General features: G+C 42.8%; 2 protein-coding genes across 4 annotated transcripts in view; both read right to left on the bottom strand.

Annotated features, from left to right (window-relative positions):
* mmut (methylmalonyl CoA mutase) overlaps window positions 1-1,288 on the bottom strand; it is an 89,990-nt gene extending 88,702 nt beyond the window's left edge. The window contains exons 1-2 of one of the 3 annotated variants that reach the window (XM_084314966.1): window positions 1,230-1,288; window positions 48-478 (exon numbers count right to left, since the gene is read on the bottom strand). In XM_084314966.1, coding sequence (XP_084171092.1) covers window positions 48-438 — 391 coding nt within the window. In that variant the 5' untranslated portion in view covers window positions 439-478; window positions 1,230-1,288. Of the gene's footprint in view, window positions 1-47; window positions 479-1,027; window positions 1,071-1,229 lie in introns of those variants that run through there. The other 2 variants (XM_084314968.1, XM_084314967.1) reach the window with 2 other exon arrangements.
* A 988-nt stretch (window positions 1,289-2,276) lies between these two features.
* The window catches only part of fkbp1b (FKBP prolyl isomerase 1B), an 18,449-nt gene continuing 3,441 nt past the window's right edge, over window positions 2,277-17,284 (bottom strand). Inside the window, exons 3-4 of the mRNA XM_084314972.1 lie at window positions 6,762-6,874; window positions 2,277-3,211 (exon numbers count right to left, since the gene is read on the bottom strand). Of these exons, the coding sequence (XP_084171098.1) occupies window positions 3,083-3,211; window positions 6,762-6,874 (242 nt within the window). The 3' untranslated portion in view covers window positions 2,277-3,082. The remainder of the gene's footprint in view (window positions 3,212-6,761; window positions 6,875-17,284) is intronic.

Here is a 17,284-nt window from a genome sequence, read left to right as displayed (position 1 = left end):
TGCAGCTCACAACGGGAGCGTACACACTAGCATCAGGCTGCAACTACCTTTGATGTTATCTTTGTAGAACTTATTGCTCTCCTCCACGGTGCTGAAGCCGGCATACTGTCTGATGGTCCACGGTCTGAATGTGTACATGGTAGGGTAGGGACCCCTAGTGTAGGGAAACACGCCCGGCAGCTCATCTGCGGAGGCGGCAGAGTCAGGTTTAGTGTACACAGGCTTAATGTTGATGCCCTCTGGCGTGCGCCATATCAGATCCTCCGGGTTCTTTCCCTTGAGCTGTTTCTTGGCCAGATTGGCCCACTTGGGATCGATCTCCAGCTGGTCCTGGCAGGGTGTGGTGGTGCGGTATTGGCGGAGGTGTGTGTATGTCGAGGAGGCAGAGGCCAGTTGGCGGGCAGCCAGGGCAGTACATGCCCTCTGTGCTGTCAGCATGCTGTCTGCTATCTGGACCAGTCACACATGGAACACCTGACTGGAGAATGAGAATGGGAGGGAGAGGGAGAGAGAGGGAGAGAGAGAGGAGAGAGAGAGAGAGAGAGAGAGAGAGAGAGAGAGAGAGAGAGAGAGAGAGAGAGAGAGAGAGAGAGAGAGAGAGAGAGAGAGAGATGCTAGCATTAAGCATTGACTATATTCACACAGCAGCTATGTTTCTCTTATGTCATGCTCAGGTTGGATTCCAAGGTGGGAACAGGGTGGTAACTAAGGAACCCAAACTGAGCATGACATAAGAGCATGACACTGTGTGAATATGGTCAATATTGGGATTTAAGACTTAAGCAACTTACTGAAGGTAAAATAAACATTGGACAACTCCATGTGGGAGGGGGTAAAACGTCTGTCCATGTCTGGTCCTTTAGTAAGTTACTTTGAGCCAACGTGAGGTAGCAAGTAATACCAAAGTATGTCTCTTGTAAAAGTAGCGTTAGCTAGGTAACATAATCTGAGTCTCACTACTGCATAAACCAATGGCATCAGAAATTCATGACATATTGAGTGGCAAATCTTAGAACAATTACGTTACGTTAGACTGAGGCACAAACATGAAGGCTATAGCTGGCTAGTTATTTAGCAGAGGAGCTGCTGGAAAAATTCAGCACAGCGCTGTTGACGCCGCTTCAAACGGGACAGCGGAATGTCTGCAATACCACACAGAGCATTTGCTATTTTATTATATTCCAGTGTACACTGTACACATATATCGTTATAAAGCTGAAGATGCTGACCTTGTGTTTGCTATATTCTGTACGCGGAGGCGTGTATTCGACTAGCCAATGACGTTTCATAACAATGACAGCCAGCCAATCGCAAGACGCTGTCGCTGGTTGAACCTTGACCCATGACACCGGATGCAGATAAAGGGAAAGATGTATATCGCGCGTGATTTCGAAACCTAGCCGCATTTCTGGCAAGACGCTCTCTGATTGGCCGACGCCTGTTTCTACACTGGTTAAGCTTAGGCACTCTTTCGAAGTTGGTTAAGGTTAGAGTTTGTCTTAGAGCATGGCGATAGAACGCCAGGTAGTTTGCCGGCTGTTTGACGTGGAAATGGGAAAAGACACAGCTCGTCACACGATTGGGCAAACGCGTCAGTGGCCAATCAGAGAGCGTCAGTCAGTGCCAATCAGAGAGCGCCTGCCAGAAATGCGGCTAGGTTTAGAAATCACGCGTATATCGCTGCTGTTTTTCTTAACGGCTTAGGCCAGCAGGGGGCATTGTTGTACACATTTTGTAGCTTTTTCAATTTGTTCAGATCCTCCCATAATTATGTTTCCTCCTCGGCATAATAATTATCAACTGGTACGCGCACGCACTTTTACACACACACACACCCTTGGGTTCATACATACAATCATCATCAACATCAAGTCAAATTCAAGGTCTTTCAATTCATTTTTCCATGACTATTTTTTTAATATAACTCCACATGAAACAAGTAAATCACTTAATCATTCAAATCATTGGTTTGTGTGCTTTAAAGTAATTTCTTTTTACAGAATACATTTTTAAATATGTTTTTGCGTTCTGCAACACATCTTGGTAAACATACATGAAATCATAGGTTCAAATGCCAAACCGCTTCATCAGGATCTTAAATTTCAGTAAAAAGTCTACAGTAAGTTTAATTTAAAGGTTCATTCAAGCACTTCCACAATTAAGAAGCTGATTTTCCACACATTCCAACATAAATTTCAAGTACTTTAAACACTTTTAGGACCTTATATGAACCCTGTATACACACACGCACACAAATACAAACAAATTACACTGAATTCAATTAATAAACACAGTACTTGCCATTTTTATTAAGAGTTGATCGATAAAACGGTCATTGTAGCCATGGCTCGTTAATGAGTTCTGTACAATGTAGGATTTGGATTCTCACTGTGATACACTTGCAGTAAATGTTTGTGAGGGATACAAAATATACTAAACACAGCCAAGCCATTCATAGCATTCAGTAGGACATACTTGTATCAAAGTGACAATGCAGATAGTGGTTATTAATGCCCAGTTGCGATACAGAATAGTAATTGTACTTTGAAAATTGTTGTGTACCTTTCCTTTGCTTTTAAATCTGTAAAGCTGTATGTTTCGACTGTAATGTATTACAGCTTCCGTCAGATGATTCTTTGCTGATTTCAATAAAATGTACAACCTAAAATGAAAGAGAATGTAACTAAATCAAAACACGTGGGCGAACCGAACCGACAGACAAAACGTTAAGACAAAGAAGCCAAACTATGGTATCTGCCTGTGTGTGTGTGCGTGTGCGCGTGTGCGCGTGTGTGTGTGTGTGTGTGTGTGTGTGTGTGTGTGTGTGTGTGTGTGTGTGTGTGTGTGTGTGTGTGTGTGTGTAAAAAGTCTAGAAATGTCCCACAGCACCTAATATGACAAATTGGCAACAAAGCAGTAGTAGATACTTTGAAGAGTTGATTTGAAGAAGATGCTGAGAATCAAGGGGGGGGGGGGCTCGATGGAGGGAGGCAGTGGCCAGTGTAGTCTCCCTATGGAGGGTAGGTAGTGGTAAACACAGCCCCGTTAACTTTGAACCTAAGACCCTTCGTCCCCAAGGGCATCATTCCAATTTCAGAAGCTCCACGTCAAATATGAGTGTGGCGTTGGGAGGGATGACGCCAGGGTGGCCCGCTGCTCCGTAAGCCACGTCCGGTGTACAGGTGAGCTTAGCCCGCTGGCCCAGGCTCATCTGGGGAGGGGCACAAAGAAGAAAGGAATCCAAGACTGAGTGTACCTTGAACATTTTGAGGTTTCTACAATTTTTGAGTTTCATGAATTTTAAAAGGATGACATATCATGGGTTTATGTCTCTTAAGGTGAGACAGCACCCCCTAATAGGGGGGGGGGGGGGGACTTGAATAGATATCACTATGAAACTTTCCCAGTTTGTTATGTACATATAAACTAAGAAAAAATATATTACAAGTTTTCTGAATTGTATGTGTATATATGCAAATGAGGCACTTCCCCTATTAAATATGCACATATTTGCATGTATCGCCAAGACTCGCATCACCAAAATGAATAATGCCAGATTCAAAAACTTGGTTTCATTTTGTTGATACATTCTTTGTATAGAAAGACTTTGTGGCTATTAGGGCTGGGCGATATGACGATATTATATAAATATCGGGTACAGTTCATTAACGATACACTTTTTAAACGTATCGTGGATATCGTGATGTTTTGCCCAAGAGGCTTGTGTTGCGTCAATCTGGTCCACACGTTGACACTTTTGAACAGCGCCGCCCCACACACACACTACTGCATCAAAAGTTACTACTTATGATAACAAAGGCATTCGTTTTGTGGCATTGACGTTATATAGTTACACTTTCAATAACATCAGCGTATTTACATAGCAACGACCGAGGTCGACCTAGATATAGCAAGCATTAGCCGTTCATATCTCAGCCCGTGCTGACTCCGTTGTGCCCATTCTGCGGTCTGTTAATAACGTTTTCAATCAGACAGATGTATGGAAAGGCTTTTATTATAACATCCGTTGCAGTAAAATCATTATGCCTCCAGTCGTTTAGTCATTCTGCAGAGCTAAAAGCTAAACGTCGGCCACGGCGAGCTACCGCTGCCATTGTTGTTTTCATTGAGCTCTCCAATGGCGGAAGTAAAAAATGAATACGCGCTTGCCGATTGGTGCTAAGAACAGCAGGGCGGGTGCAAGCGATGTGACGTAATTGGCAGACGCGACTGTCAATCAAAATGATTCTGTTTGCCGACTGAATGAATATAAACGTTATTAACAGATTGCAGCATAGGTACAATACAGTACAGCTCAATACAACAACAGTCAACAGTGGACTGGAGGATGCAGACCAGAGAAAGACTTTCGTCTTGTTTACATCAGGGTCCCCCATTTTCAATTCATCATATTTAATATCTAAATCATATAATATCTCATTGCTAAATATATGCAATATATAATCTAATAATCCAATAATCTAAATCTAATATATAATATAAAAATGCTAAATGCATGGGTATTTTATTTTGTCTTTAATGTTAGCTTGCAAACTCAAATACTGTCTTGGTAAGCCTCATAATGAATTGTTTGGGGAAAAAAAGAAAAACATCGTGATGCGTATCGTGTATCGCCGAAAGGTCAGAAAATATCGTGATATCATATTTAGGCCATATCGCCCAGCCCTAGTCCTCTTATCAGCCCATACATCAGGAAATACTGTCTACTGTCATAAAAAAACAACATATCAACAAACCTTTCTATAGAAAGAAGCATAATATGGATGGGAAGAAATGTGGAAAGTGTGGTGTGTACTAGGTACTAGGTACTAGGGAAATGGAGTTCCAACTCTTTATGTGTAAGTAAAATGCATAAAAACTAGTTTTTCAGAAAACAACCTCAACGTTTTGTATTGTAAAATGCCATAATTTTTTTTTGAAACAGCTATTTAAAAAAACAACACCCAATCAAACCATTAGTAATAGACAACCTAAACACATGCCTGATAAATATGCCTGATATATATATACTGAATAATAATAATAATGATGTTATTGAACTGAACAGAACAACACACAGGCTACGAACAGTGTAGTAACAGTGTAGTAAGTGTAGTACCCTCTAATAGGCAAACATTTGAATAGATATCAATATGAGACTTTCCCAGTTTGTTATGTATATATAAACTAAGAAAAAATATATTGCACGTTTTATGAATTTTATGTTTATATATGCAAATGAGGCACTTCCCCATTAAATATGTGCACATTTATGGATGCAATCAGGCTAAATGAAGTAAAATAAACAACTAAATGTGTGTTATTGACATTTTATTGTCACTAGTTTCATAGAAGACATGTTTAGGAAGCAAAATATAACAAAATCTCAATATCGTCGAAAAAAAGCAAAAAGGCAATTTTGGGGGTGCTGTCTCGCCTTAAAAGACTAAAGGCGCTCCCATAGTCCAGCAGACTGTACACAGAGCAGACTCCGCGGATGTCCGCGGACGTCCGCGCGGACTCTTGAGCTTTGATCTCAGCGGACAGCAGACCCACAGGTGCGACGCTCCTATTTTCTGAGGCGCGGACATCCGTCACACAAAACTGGTTGACATCGAACTGCATTTAATGTGACGCCGCGCGAGCGATTGGTGGCGCGAGGAGAGAGATGAGCCCGTGAAGCGCGCTCTCTCTCTCTCTCTCTCTCTCTCTCTCTGTCTCTCTCTCTCTCTCTCCCTCCCTCTCCCTCTCTCTCTCGCGCTCTCCCGCTGATAATGTTCCCTCTGATCTGCAGTAGAACAGACAGAATTGTGGGAAATGTAGTAAAACTGGTGCGAGAAATGTAGGAAATAGACCGCGGACGTCCGCTGAGATCTGCTCGACTATGAAAGCTCAAAGAGCCGCGCGGACATCCGCGGAGTCTGCTCTGTGTACAGTCTGCTGGACTATGGGAGCGCCTTAATACCACCCATTTTAAGAATTCACATATGTTCTTCAGTCAGCATTTGTGAACACGCACCACTCTCTCCTAAAGCTAGAAATCAGAGAGAGAACCCTCCAATCGGTGATGTCACTGGGATGTAAAATCTAGCCCCATAGACAATGAATGGGGCTCTGACTTTATGAGGCCATAACATGTTTGTGCGAGAGATCTTACACCTAAGTGAGGTTTATATTATAGCATTGCTAGATGGTCTGAAGCTTAATTAAAACCTAATTTGGGTGGTTGAGCTCACAGACATGTAATGGCCTCATAAAGTCAGAGCCCCATTCATTGTCTAAGGAGAAGCCCCAGATTTTACATCCCAATTACATCACAGATTAGATCGTTCTCTCCATAGAAATCTCAGATCTCTCAAGACCAAAAATTATTCACAGGTCTGTTTATGATGGGTGCCTTGATAAGAGTACTAGTCTGACAGATGTGTGTGCGTGTGTGTGTGTGTGTGTGTGTGTGTGTGTGTGTGTGTGTGTGTGTGTGTGTGTGTGCGTGCGTGCGTGCGTGCGTGCGTGTGTGTGTGTGTCCAATTCCTGCTCAAGCTCTGTAGTCATAAACACAATAGAATGATACATTACAAAGAGACACCGTCATACATGCGAAACATGAGTCGAAGTGTAATGTATGTGAGCCGCCACTAGGGGCAGAGTGGCTAACCGTGAGTGAATGAATGTAAGTTGAGTTACATTGCCTGTCTATGAGGTGGTTTGCATCTACATTAGCCTAAAAGCAAAGAGCCACCAGTGTCAGTGTCCTCTCCTACCAGTGCTACTCCATCTTCCCAGCCCTTGATCACCTCCAGCTTTCCAAACCTGAACTTGAAGGGTTTGTTTCTGTCTCGAGAAGAATCAAACTTCTTCCCATTCTGCAGCATTCCTGCCAGAGAAATGATAGTTATCAACACAATAGCTCAACACTTGCCAAGAGTAATAACACATTTTTGTAGCCTAATACAGAACAAATACTCAAATCACAACATTGTTTTATGTCATTTTGAGCTCTGTAAAAAAAGATTTATGTTGCTATGATATGTGCAATCTGGCCTGCTTATTATACACAAAAAACATAACAACAAAAGCTAAATAGGACACCAATGAAGTCAGTTCTTGCCAAGCCCTTACTTCAAAGAAATGAAAATGCATTGGAGAATTGAAATTGAAATATTTCAGGGATGAGGCATTTTTAACATCAAAGGGGTGGCTTTTTCCAATAAAGACAAAGTTGGCCCAAAATCAGGAATGAACCTACTGAGGGTTTCCTTATCAAGATCTCAGGCGTTTTTCAATTATCCAAATGAACAAAGGGAATGTGAAATAGGAAACACTGGCCTGGTTCAGTGGATTATTTTCAAAGTGAAGTAGGCCATTTGCTTGCCTGTATCTAGACCACAGGGGGACGACAGCACAGCACTGCACTGTGTGCTCTCTTTAGAACACTGACCGTTCAGGCAGGATAACATTAGGCCCATTAAACACTGACCGACCAGACGCGAGGAGACACTGAGCACGGCGCACGCACCACCTTGTCTGATAACCTTAAAGGAGCACTTCACCCAAAAAACAAGGCAGACTAATTTTGCACATAATTGCACACGTTCATTTTGTTTGACGGTTATTGACGGGTATTGAATCCTTAATGTGTTGTGTTAATTACAGCACAGTGAAATTATGTAGATGGAAGAAATAGCAATACCTTGTCTTATAGGGGCCGCTACCTTATCATTTCATTGAGTTGTAATTAACACAACAGAAGGATTCAATGTCCCCGATGACATCACCACCGGTGGCCATATTCAAACAAATTTACTCTAAACTAAATTAATGTGTGTGTCAGAGTTTTTGGATGTGTGTCAGATTATGTGCAAAATAAATCAATAAATAAATCAATAGTTTTTCCGTGAAGTGCCCCTTTAACAGAGTGCCATGTGGGAGATTGAGGTTAAGATCCAAGTGTTGTTTAAAGTGCATGTGTGCGAGGGGCACCCTGGGCTGGTGGTGGCACATTTACCCATCATGCACTCTGAACATGACCTTCTCCTTTCCCCTTCCTTCCCTGGGACTCTCCATGGTGTGTAAATCTGTCTCGCACCAAGTCGACTGGTTTTTGAGATCAGGGAAGGAAGTCGAGGTTAGGGTCAGGTGAGAAAGACATTCTACAACACACAGAGGTCTGCACGGCTTACAGACTGCCCCGAGATAGTCTCGTGATTCATATCCCCCGCACTGACATAACAGCACCAGCAGCGTAAATTGTTGGCACGAAAACTGGCGTGCTCTCAACTCTGGTTCAGCGGCAGGCCAGCTCATCTGACCAGATCGATCTCTGTGCTCTACAGCTTCTCCCCTTTCACTCCCACTAAACTTAGTAGGGGCGAGGGCTTCCAAGAATCACTGTCGCCTGGATAGCAGCAGTCTGGGCCCAAGCCCAAGCCCGGAGTCGCTGGGTCCACTAACCTCAAGGCAATTACCATCTGCTAAGATTTTTTCCACAGAGAAAATCCCACTGTCCCATATTATAGCTATTGGTATTGGTTTGTAATGATTGTTAAGTCATTAATAAATGGCTATTGCACTTGAGGGAGTATTTCCTTAGCTGTATGCGTTGGTGACCAAACATATCTCCCTCTCTGCTACCCTGCAGGCATTGACGGAATAGCCAACTAAATGAGCAGTCTGGGCTACTTCCAGCCGCCCGTGTTATCGTTCTCTTCCGTGGCTGAGCTGGGGTGGGGTCTCTCTCTGTTCAAATAAACCAGGCCCTTGCCCTTCCTGAGGGCACCACTCCCACACTCTCTTTAAGTAGCCTGAGAGCTTTCTGGAGCTCAGCGGTACTCCGGCTCTGTCTGGAAAAGCCATGGTGCATGGGCCGGGTTATTTATACCCTGTCTACTGTGTCCCTGCTGTCTCGACTAAAAGGACTGCCAGCCCACCAGCCTTCCCAGGCCTGGGTCAGGAAGGAACAAGATAGCGCCAGTAAGATATCCGTCTACAACACGCTTTATGCCAAGTTCAGACTACATGATCATAACCCTCATTTTCCACTTGCCGACAGTTTTTGGAGATCGCAGAACGAAATGCCCCAGATTAGAAGCGTTCGCTCTCTGCACTGGCAAGTCGGTGCTCACAATTGCTATGTGTGAACTGTTTAAGACGCGACCAGAGAGACTTGCCGATGCATGCATCGCAGATGCCCCGACGAGTATCAAGCAGGCTGAACATCGGGACTACAGCCAATGAGAGCACAAGACACGGGAGAGAGAGAGAGAGAGAGAGAGAGAGAGAGAGAGAGAGAGAGAGAGAGAGAGAGAGAGAGAGACGCTGAGATCTGAGATAGTTTCATATTCTAAATATCCACAATGAGAATATGAGTGGAGACCAGACAGACCCGTCGGGGATTCCTCCAGGTGAAAGATCATGTAATGTCTACCCCCTTGTCGCAGATCAGTCATGTACTGTGCAAACCACGTCGGTGACTTCAAGATTCCTGATTACAAGACAGAAAGTTGTGATGTGTGAACATCACAGCGATCTGACAAATTGTAGAAAGTCATGTAGTGTGTGCGTGCTTTTAATAGACATGTTGGCACACTTTGTGCCCCGCGAATGAATACGAGTGGTGTAATTAGGGGTGTTTGAAATAATGAGACAACGGCGCTGATATTACAGTGTGGTTGCAGTGCTGATGTTGTCCAAATCTGAGAAGGGCTACTCATCAGCACTACCTCTAGGGCTCCGTTACTCTGACGCAGGAGCGTGGCTTTATCTGGCTGAGCGTATGCCTTGTGCATTCCAAACAAAAGTAGTGGGAAATGACTGTTGCGATTGCTCTGGTTTACCAGGAAAGCTATTTAGACCGACATGTTTAATGGGGTGCTGTCTTGTCTCTCGTTCCTCCTCTTTCTATTTTCACACTGTTGTCTAAAAATGACGAGTGTGATTATTACTGAAGGAAAACATCCTGTCCAGGTCTGTCAGACACTATACTGTCTCTAGACCAGGGGTTTTCAAACTTTTTTATACCACGACCCCATTTTCGTTAGTACATTTATTGTGGGGGACCCCCCACTGCGTAATTTCAACGTGGAATTAAGGAATATCAAAATAAAAGCACACGTTGTTGAACTTGATCATGCATATTTATTAGAAATTGTATGAAACTGTACATTGGAGGTGGTCGGGTGGGTGGGGGGGGGTATGGGTAGGTGGGGGGGGGTAACTGTACATTGGAGGGGGTTGGGTTAGGACATTTACTGTACATTGGAGGGAGTTGGGTTAGGACATCTACAGGGGCCAGTTTCGAATTGCAGTCTCCCGTAGGTGCTCTTTGAGAGTGGTTTTGAAAGTGGGTAGTGATTCACATTCCTTTACAGCTGTGGGTAGGGCGTTCCACATTGATGTGTCATAATTGCAAAACGTGTTTAGTCCCTTTGTTTGAGCTGAATCTGGGTTTAACATGATTTGTGGCACTCCCTCTGGTGTTGTGGTCGTGGTATTCACTGACCTTTGGGAAGTATTTTGACATGTACATGGGTACCTTAGTCGTGTAGTGTATCTTGTAGACCAGGCCCATTGCAAGTTGCTGTACTCTGTCGTCTACTCTAAGCCATCCTAGGTTGTCAAAGTGGGCAGGGGTGAGGTGGGTTCTAGGAGTAAGGTCAAGCAGTAGTCTGACCAGTTTGCTCTAGACCACTGTGACTGACAGATCATGCTTGTCCACCCAGATATATACCCAGATTCTACACCACCTCTCCCTTAAAAAGGATCAACTTATTGTCTTCTCCAGAGCAGATATGGACAACTCCTAGCTTAAAACTCTGGGAAAGGTGTTTTTGGCCAACTATGCTAGCTGGTCTATATCTGCTTCCATTCATTTGTGCTAAGCTATGCTAGCTTGCAGCCGGATAGCTTTCTACTGAACGCACAGAGAGGAAATTGGTATCTATCTTATTCTAGTCTGACTCTACGTCTCTAGACGTAGGCACCATAATGTTGGCATGTTCCTTTAAAGCGATAATGTGTACCTAGTTGTGGTGCCTGCTGGCCGTGAGCGGCCGTGAGCTTCTTTGCTCTGTTTTATGTGTGCTTTCTTTTTTTTTACATGCAGACGTTCTGCAAAGCATTATGTTTTCCATTGTTGCAAAAAGATACCCTGCGTTCTGTGCGCAAAGAAACCATCATGTCTTGTTTGATCTAGGAATGTGTCTGGTATCGTAAGAGGGCTGACCAAGCTGGTGTTACTAGACCAGGGGTTCTCAAACTTTAAAAACCCATAGTTTGATGTGTTGAACCGCCAGTGGTCTCAATTTGTTCTGTATGAGCTCCAGAACTTAATTCATTAATAGATAAATGACACATCGTCACTTTAAGTATTGACACCTGGAAGCCTGTGGGCTAGATCCACAAAGAATGGATTGCACGGTGCACCCAGTTGCACCCTTACTTACAATTCATTATGAATTGAAAATGGGGGACCCTGATGTAAACAAGACAAGTCTTTCTCTGGTCTGCATCCCCTTAACAATTGTGTGTATTGAGCTGTACTGTATTGTACCCATTCTGCAATCTGTTAATAAAACAAAAAACGTGCAGATTGATTGATTGAATGAAAATTTTATTAACAGATTGCAGAATGGGTACAATACAGTACGGCTCAATACACACAATTGTTAACACTTTGATCGCCATGGTTAAATTCATAATTTACCATCCCTCGCCATCTCTATCTCTCATCTCTCTTAAATTGTATTGCTAAATTGACATTATTATGGCCCATTCAATGTCCTATATCTATTGTTCAGGGTGTAGCAACGTTATACTTTTTCATTCACATATTCATACTAAAATACGGTCTAAAGTATAAGTATGTTTTTATCGTTTTCTGCAGCTTTCTCCAGAACTTGATTTATAGCCCTAAATGCATTATATTGATGATCAAATACAGTTTGGTAGGAATCTGTGCGAGATAAAAAAAAAATTCAACTGGATGTGCTTCTAGGAGTTACTACGTATGATATGATGTTGACCGGATGGGCGGGGGGTCGTTTATAATTCCGTGGGCAACGTTATATCATTCATCTAGTGTGGGTGATATGATCATCAGAGCAGTTAGTAAAGAACACGTTGGAAAATAACACTGGATGTTACCGTATCTTCCTCGCGCTGTTGGGCGATGAGCGTGGAGCAGAGATATTCCTATTATGGGATGTATAAATACCCGATCCATTTCCAGGTTGTATAATAGTATATACGTCCAAATCATGTTGTTTGTCGAGTTATTTGCACCGATCGGTGTTCACTGTGTCAAGATGGAGTCCTGCTAATGATAGCGAGTGCCCGGACAAAATATGGGTGAGCACCACTTCATCCACATGACTTCCTGTTGGGCAATCTGCCGATCGGCCACTAGATGGCGCTCTTGAACCGTTAGAGAGTTGAGTGGAGCTCAGCAGTATATCTCAGGCCCCCGGGGGAGAAATATGATTTCGATCACAGATTTTTGAAATATTGATATCAAAGACGTGTTACGGCGTCTTCGGCAGAATGAGCATGGCGGGGAATGACGAGTTTCGGCGTTTCCGGCGATTAACACTTTCTATGCCACTCACGAGTTTTCTCGGAATTATTAATATTACGTTGAAAGCCACTCACGAGATTTCTCAGATTTTTTATTTTATTTTTTTTAGCGATCTGAAATCATATTGCATCACGCGAGACTACCCTAGTCTACCCGAGAGCCGCCGGCGATCAGATGTGGAAAAAAGCGCCCCCTATCGTCTCCCAGATGACATAAGGGATTTTGGAATGGACTCAATGAAAATGGATGGGGAAAAAAATCCTGTACTCCACATTTTCCAGTCCACTGATGCAGCCGGGGTTACCACAGTTCATTATGGATCCTCTGAGCGATCATGAATTCTACTGTATCACGTTAGATCTATACACTTATCGATTTTTTCGAATGGTGATCAGGAATTGGAATATACCAGTTGGATACCATCTGATGTCATCTATGTTATCAGTGTTAGGATAATCAGACTCATTTTGATGAAGATATAAGCTGTTTTGTGAAATGTCCTCTATCGGTTTCACTGTAAAATCCATGAGGAAATGAACACGGCTATTATCAGCGCGTGGCTCGAATGTGCGTGCGTGTACATATAATATTGATCATCTAGCGTTTATTTGAAAACGATTCATAAATAGGCCGACAAATATCAACGTTCTGGAATATTCCAGTAAAAGACGATTATCACAGAATGGCCCAGAATGGGCTGTTTTTTACCTCAAAACGGGTGCTTTTCAAAATGCTCTCAAACGGAAATGAAGCGATAAAAAACCAATCTGCCTTGACAGCACTGACTGGAAAATGATTCTTTGATAAGTGACGGGCAGATTAGACACATAGCCATAATTTAAAACATAGATTAGGCGATATTAACGTTAACATTAAAGTGGATGGTGGCATTCAAGCGCTAACTCTGGCGCCACCTGGTGGCACTGAAAGTGTTAAAGTGTTAAGGGGATGCAGACCAGAGAAAGACTTTCGTCTTGTTTACACCAGGGTCCCCCATTTTCAATTCATAATGAATTGTAAGTAAGGGTGCAACTTGCACCGTGCAATCCATTCTTTGTGGATCTAGCCCACATGTGTGTTTGTGTGTGCGTGCGCATGCATGCATGTATGTGTTGTGGATTTGGTTTTCACAGCTGTCAGAGAGTTGCTACTTAATATGGAACAAGCCTTCGTGGACGAACTGGCTAAGTATCAGCCTTTGGCCACACAAATCAGATACTTTGGCTATAATTGTAGGCTTTGATATTTGGTAGCATTGGACATGTTCACAAACCTGAGGATTGCAGGCATGTCAAGGAGAAGCGCCAAACAGCTGGACAGATTTAGTTCCATCTCCACTACAATACTGTAGGTAGTCAGTGTGGCGGAGAAGATGATTTTTGAATCCATAGCTGTTCTAAAAACATATTTGAACCTCTGTAATATTTTAATCCTTGTGTTGTGATTTGATATCTGCATTCAAATAAAGTATTAAAAATATCTTTATGCAAATGTGATAAAAAGAATTATTGTGCGTGCATGGATTTACATGGGTATGCAATCATAAAGTGTGTGTGACTTAAACATGGTGTGTGGCCTTCAGGAGAGTGAAGGAATGTAATTTCAAGCTGTGCTTCTGATTTACACAAACATGGACCTCTGGTGCTCCAACCGCCTCTTATCTCTCACCAGAGGAAATAAATGTAATAATTCTTGGTGGCCAAAAGCAGGATGAAAAGAAATATCAGCTTCCAGCATGCGCTGTTGTTTCCAATTATTCACATTAAACACTCCAACCAAAGAACACAACAGATGTATAGTATATAGAATGATAATATACTGTAATAATAACAATAAATATATTTTTTAAATGTGCACACTGCACAGTATTAAAATATTTGCGAAGGAAATCAAACGAGAATGGACTATTTTGAATGAAAGCCACACCGTGACAGTTTCAATACCTATAGGCTACTACAAAAAGACAATCAAATGTAAGCAGGGGCGTGCACAGACAATTTGGGGGGGCAGGGGCTCAAACTACAAAAAGGGCTCTTAACCCACCAACACCCAGTGTTCATATTTGACTAATTATTTTTGGATGAGCACTTGGGGCACTTGTGGGCAAAAGGGCAAAAGGGCAGGGGCTCAAGCCCCCCTTCGGCCCTATCTGTGCACGCCACTGAATGTAAGGACAATATTATGGCCATATCACCAGGCTCAACCCACAGCTTAACATAATAATCCGCAAACAAACAAACAAATCCTCAAATTCCCTCCCACTGCCAACCACCACCAACACACAGACGCTTCACTACCACTGGAATCGCGGCATTCAACCACAGCATTCTGAGCTGAAAGAAGAGAGTTTAGAACCTCTCGAGTTACAGTACTGTGTTTCAGTCTATTTCTGTGCCACACTCTGGCCAAGTGCCACTGGGTTTCCACCTCATCACGTTTCACGGCTGAAGAAGAGGGCGGGGGGGGGGGGGCCTCTAAGACAGACACTCCCCATTTTAGATGTGACATCACATCACCCCGTAGACGTCCTGGGAAGCATGCTGCCTGTGACGCCTGTATCTCTTCTCTTCTCTATCACCAGAGACTCACAATTATGGCCTCTGTCGTCAGAAGCTGTGAGAAAAGAGTCACAAGCCTCGTCAACCACTGAAACTCATGAAGCCCGGCTCTCTCTCTCTCCCTCTGTCTCTCCCTCCCTCCCTCTCTCTGTCTCTCTATCTCTCTCTCTCTCCCTCTCTCTCTCTCTCTCTCTCTCCCTCCCTCTCTCCCTCCCTCTCTCTCTCCCTCCCCCCCCCCCTCTCTCTCTCTCTCTGAGAAGATCTAAGCTTACACTTTTCCATTTTCAGCTGTGGCTTTAAGGTTAGAGAAGCAATGGAATCTGAACATCGTTAGTTTGATTCCCTGAAGAGGCGGTGACATTTGGGAGTGAGTGTGAGTACAGTTCTCCCCTCCAAAACCACTGCTTGCACTTGAGCAAGGCACTTTTAACATCGAACTTTGAAAGTGCAACTGCCGAGTGGCCACAACAGTACGAAACGTTAGTGGTGCGGAACTGGGAAATTATAAAAGAACAGACAAACCTAATCTGACCTAAACACAGCTGTATCTATACTGCACCATGTCTCCTTTACCGCTTAACATTGTTAGCAGCATTGTTATTAGCCATGCTGCTGATAAGAGGGGTGGCGAGAGGGACCTGAGCTAGCTATCTGCTGCTCTATGAATAGACCCGCGGTCAGGCCCAGAGGGGGGGGGGGGGAGAGAGAGAGAGAGAGAGAGAGAGAGAGAGAGAGAGAGAGAGAGAGAGAGAGAGAGAGAGAGAGAGAGAGAGAGAGAGAGAGAGAAAGAGAGAGAGAGAGATTGGTTAGGCTTAATTGATTTGTCCTGTTTGTGTGGCAGAGGCGGGGGTCCACTGGGAGGGTCTTGGTTCATAACACCAACCCCCTGGACTAATTCAGGCCTCCAGCAGATGCAACATGCTGTTACTAGTTGGGAGATATATTCATATTTATCATAATATAGGGTTTAGGGTGGAAATTTCTCGATTCTAAAATGCATTGCGATGCGGACGTGGTCGATTATGTATCAATGCAGTGACAGATCATATTATAGCTGTCTTGGAGCTGCTATGTGAAGAAAAAACTTATTTTTGTAGATTACTGCTCAGGGGCAGAAGTATGTTTTGTTTTTGAGAAATGGAAAATAATTCACACGCAAATGTAGGTAGGCTAGGCCTATACTATATTTATTTTGATTTATTATTTAATTGAATGTAAAGACATTTATATTGACATTCTGATTTAAGAACTTTCTAAATAAAAGAGTTAATTTATCTGACTGCTTGTATTAATTGATGAAAATGAGATGAACAATGACAGTAAGTAACAGTGAAATCGCCCGGGGAACCACTTAAGAACACACTGTCATGTTGGAAGTAGGCTATTATTATTTTGTCGATGTAGGCCTATGTTTTGAGTGACATCACTTAGTTAGATATGAATTTAAAGGGTCACTTTTTTAATTTTGTTTATAATCTCACACACATCCATAAACTCTGAACAGTTTTGCACACATTCATTTAGTTATTTAGTTATTGAGAGTAAATTGGTTTGAATATGGCCACCAGTGATGTCATCAGGGACATTGAATCCTTGTGTTGTGTTAATTACAGCTTAGTTAAATGATAAGGTAGCAGTCCCTATAAGACATGGTATTGCTATTTTTTCATCTACATAATTTCATGGAGCTATAATTAACACAACACAAGCATTCAGTGTCCCCGATGACATCACTGGTGGCCATATTCAAACTAATTTACTCCCAATAACTGTCAAACTAAATGAAGTGTGCAAAACTTTCGTTTTTGGTTGTGTGTGACATTATGTGCAAAATAAATCAGCTTCGTTTTTTGGAGTAGTGCCCCTTTAAAGCATCTATTTATGATTTTTGGATTGTTTTTTCACTTTGCTCATGTTATCATTGTGGCCTTAAGTTAATGTATTTACTATTGTAGGCTTCATATGACCAGTCTGGATTCTAACACATAGCGTCTTATTTGCGTGGCAGCATATGATATTTGATGTTATATCACTGGTTTAATATAATCTTCCTATTTGGTCAATGGAAATCCCAGTGATCTAACTATTCATTCACCTGGCTTGTGTTATAACAGCTTCATCCTTCACAGGATGCTAACAGCTGAAAACCCATCTG

Source organism: Notolepis coatsorum (assembly GCF_963971535.1).
Source record: "Notolepis coatsorum genome assembly, chromosome: 5".
Taxonomy (NCBI): domain Eukaryota; kingdom Metazoa; phylum Chordata; class Actinopteri; order Aulopiformes; family Paralepididae; genus Notolepis; species Notolepis coatsorum.
Note: the sequence above shows the minus strand (reverse complement) of the source record. Positions and strands in the feature narration are given on the sequence as shown.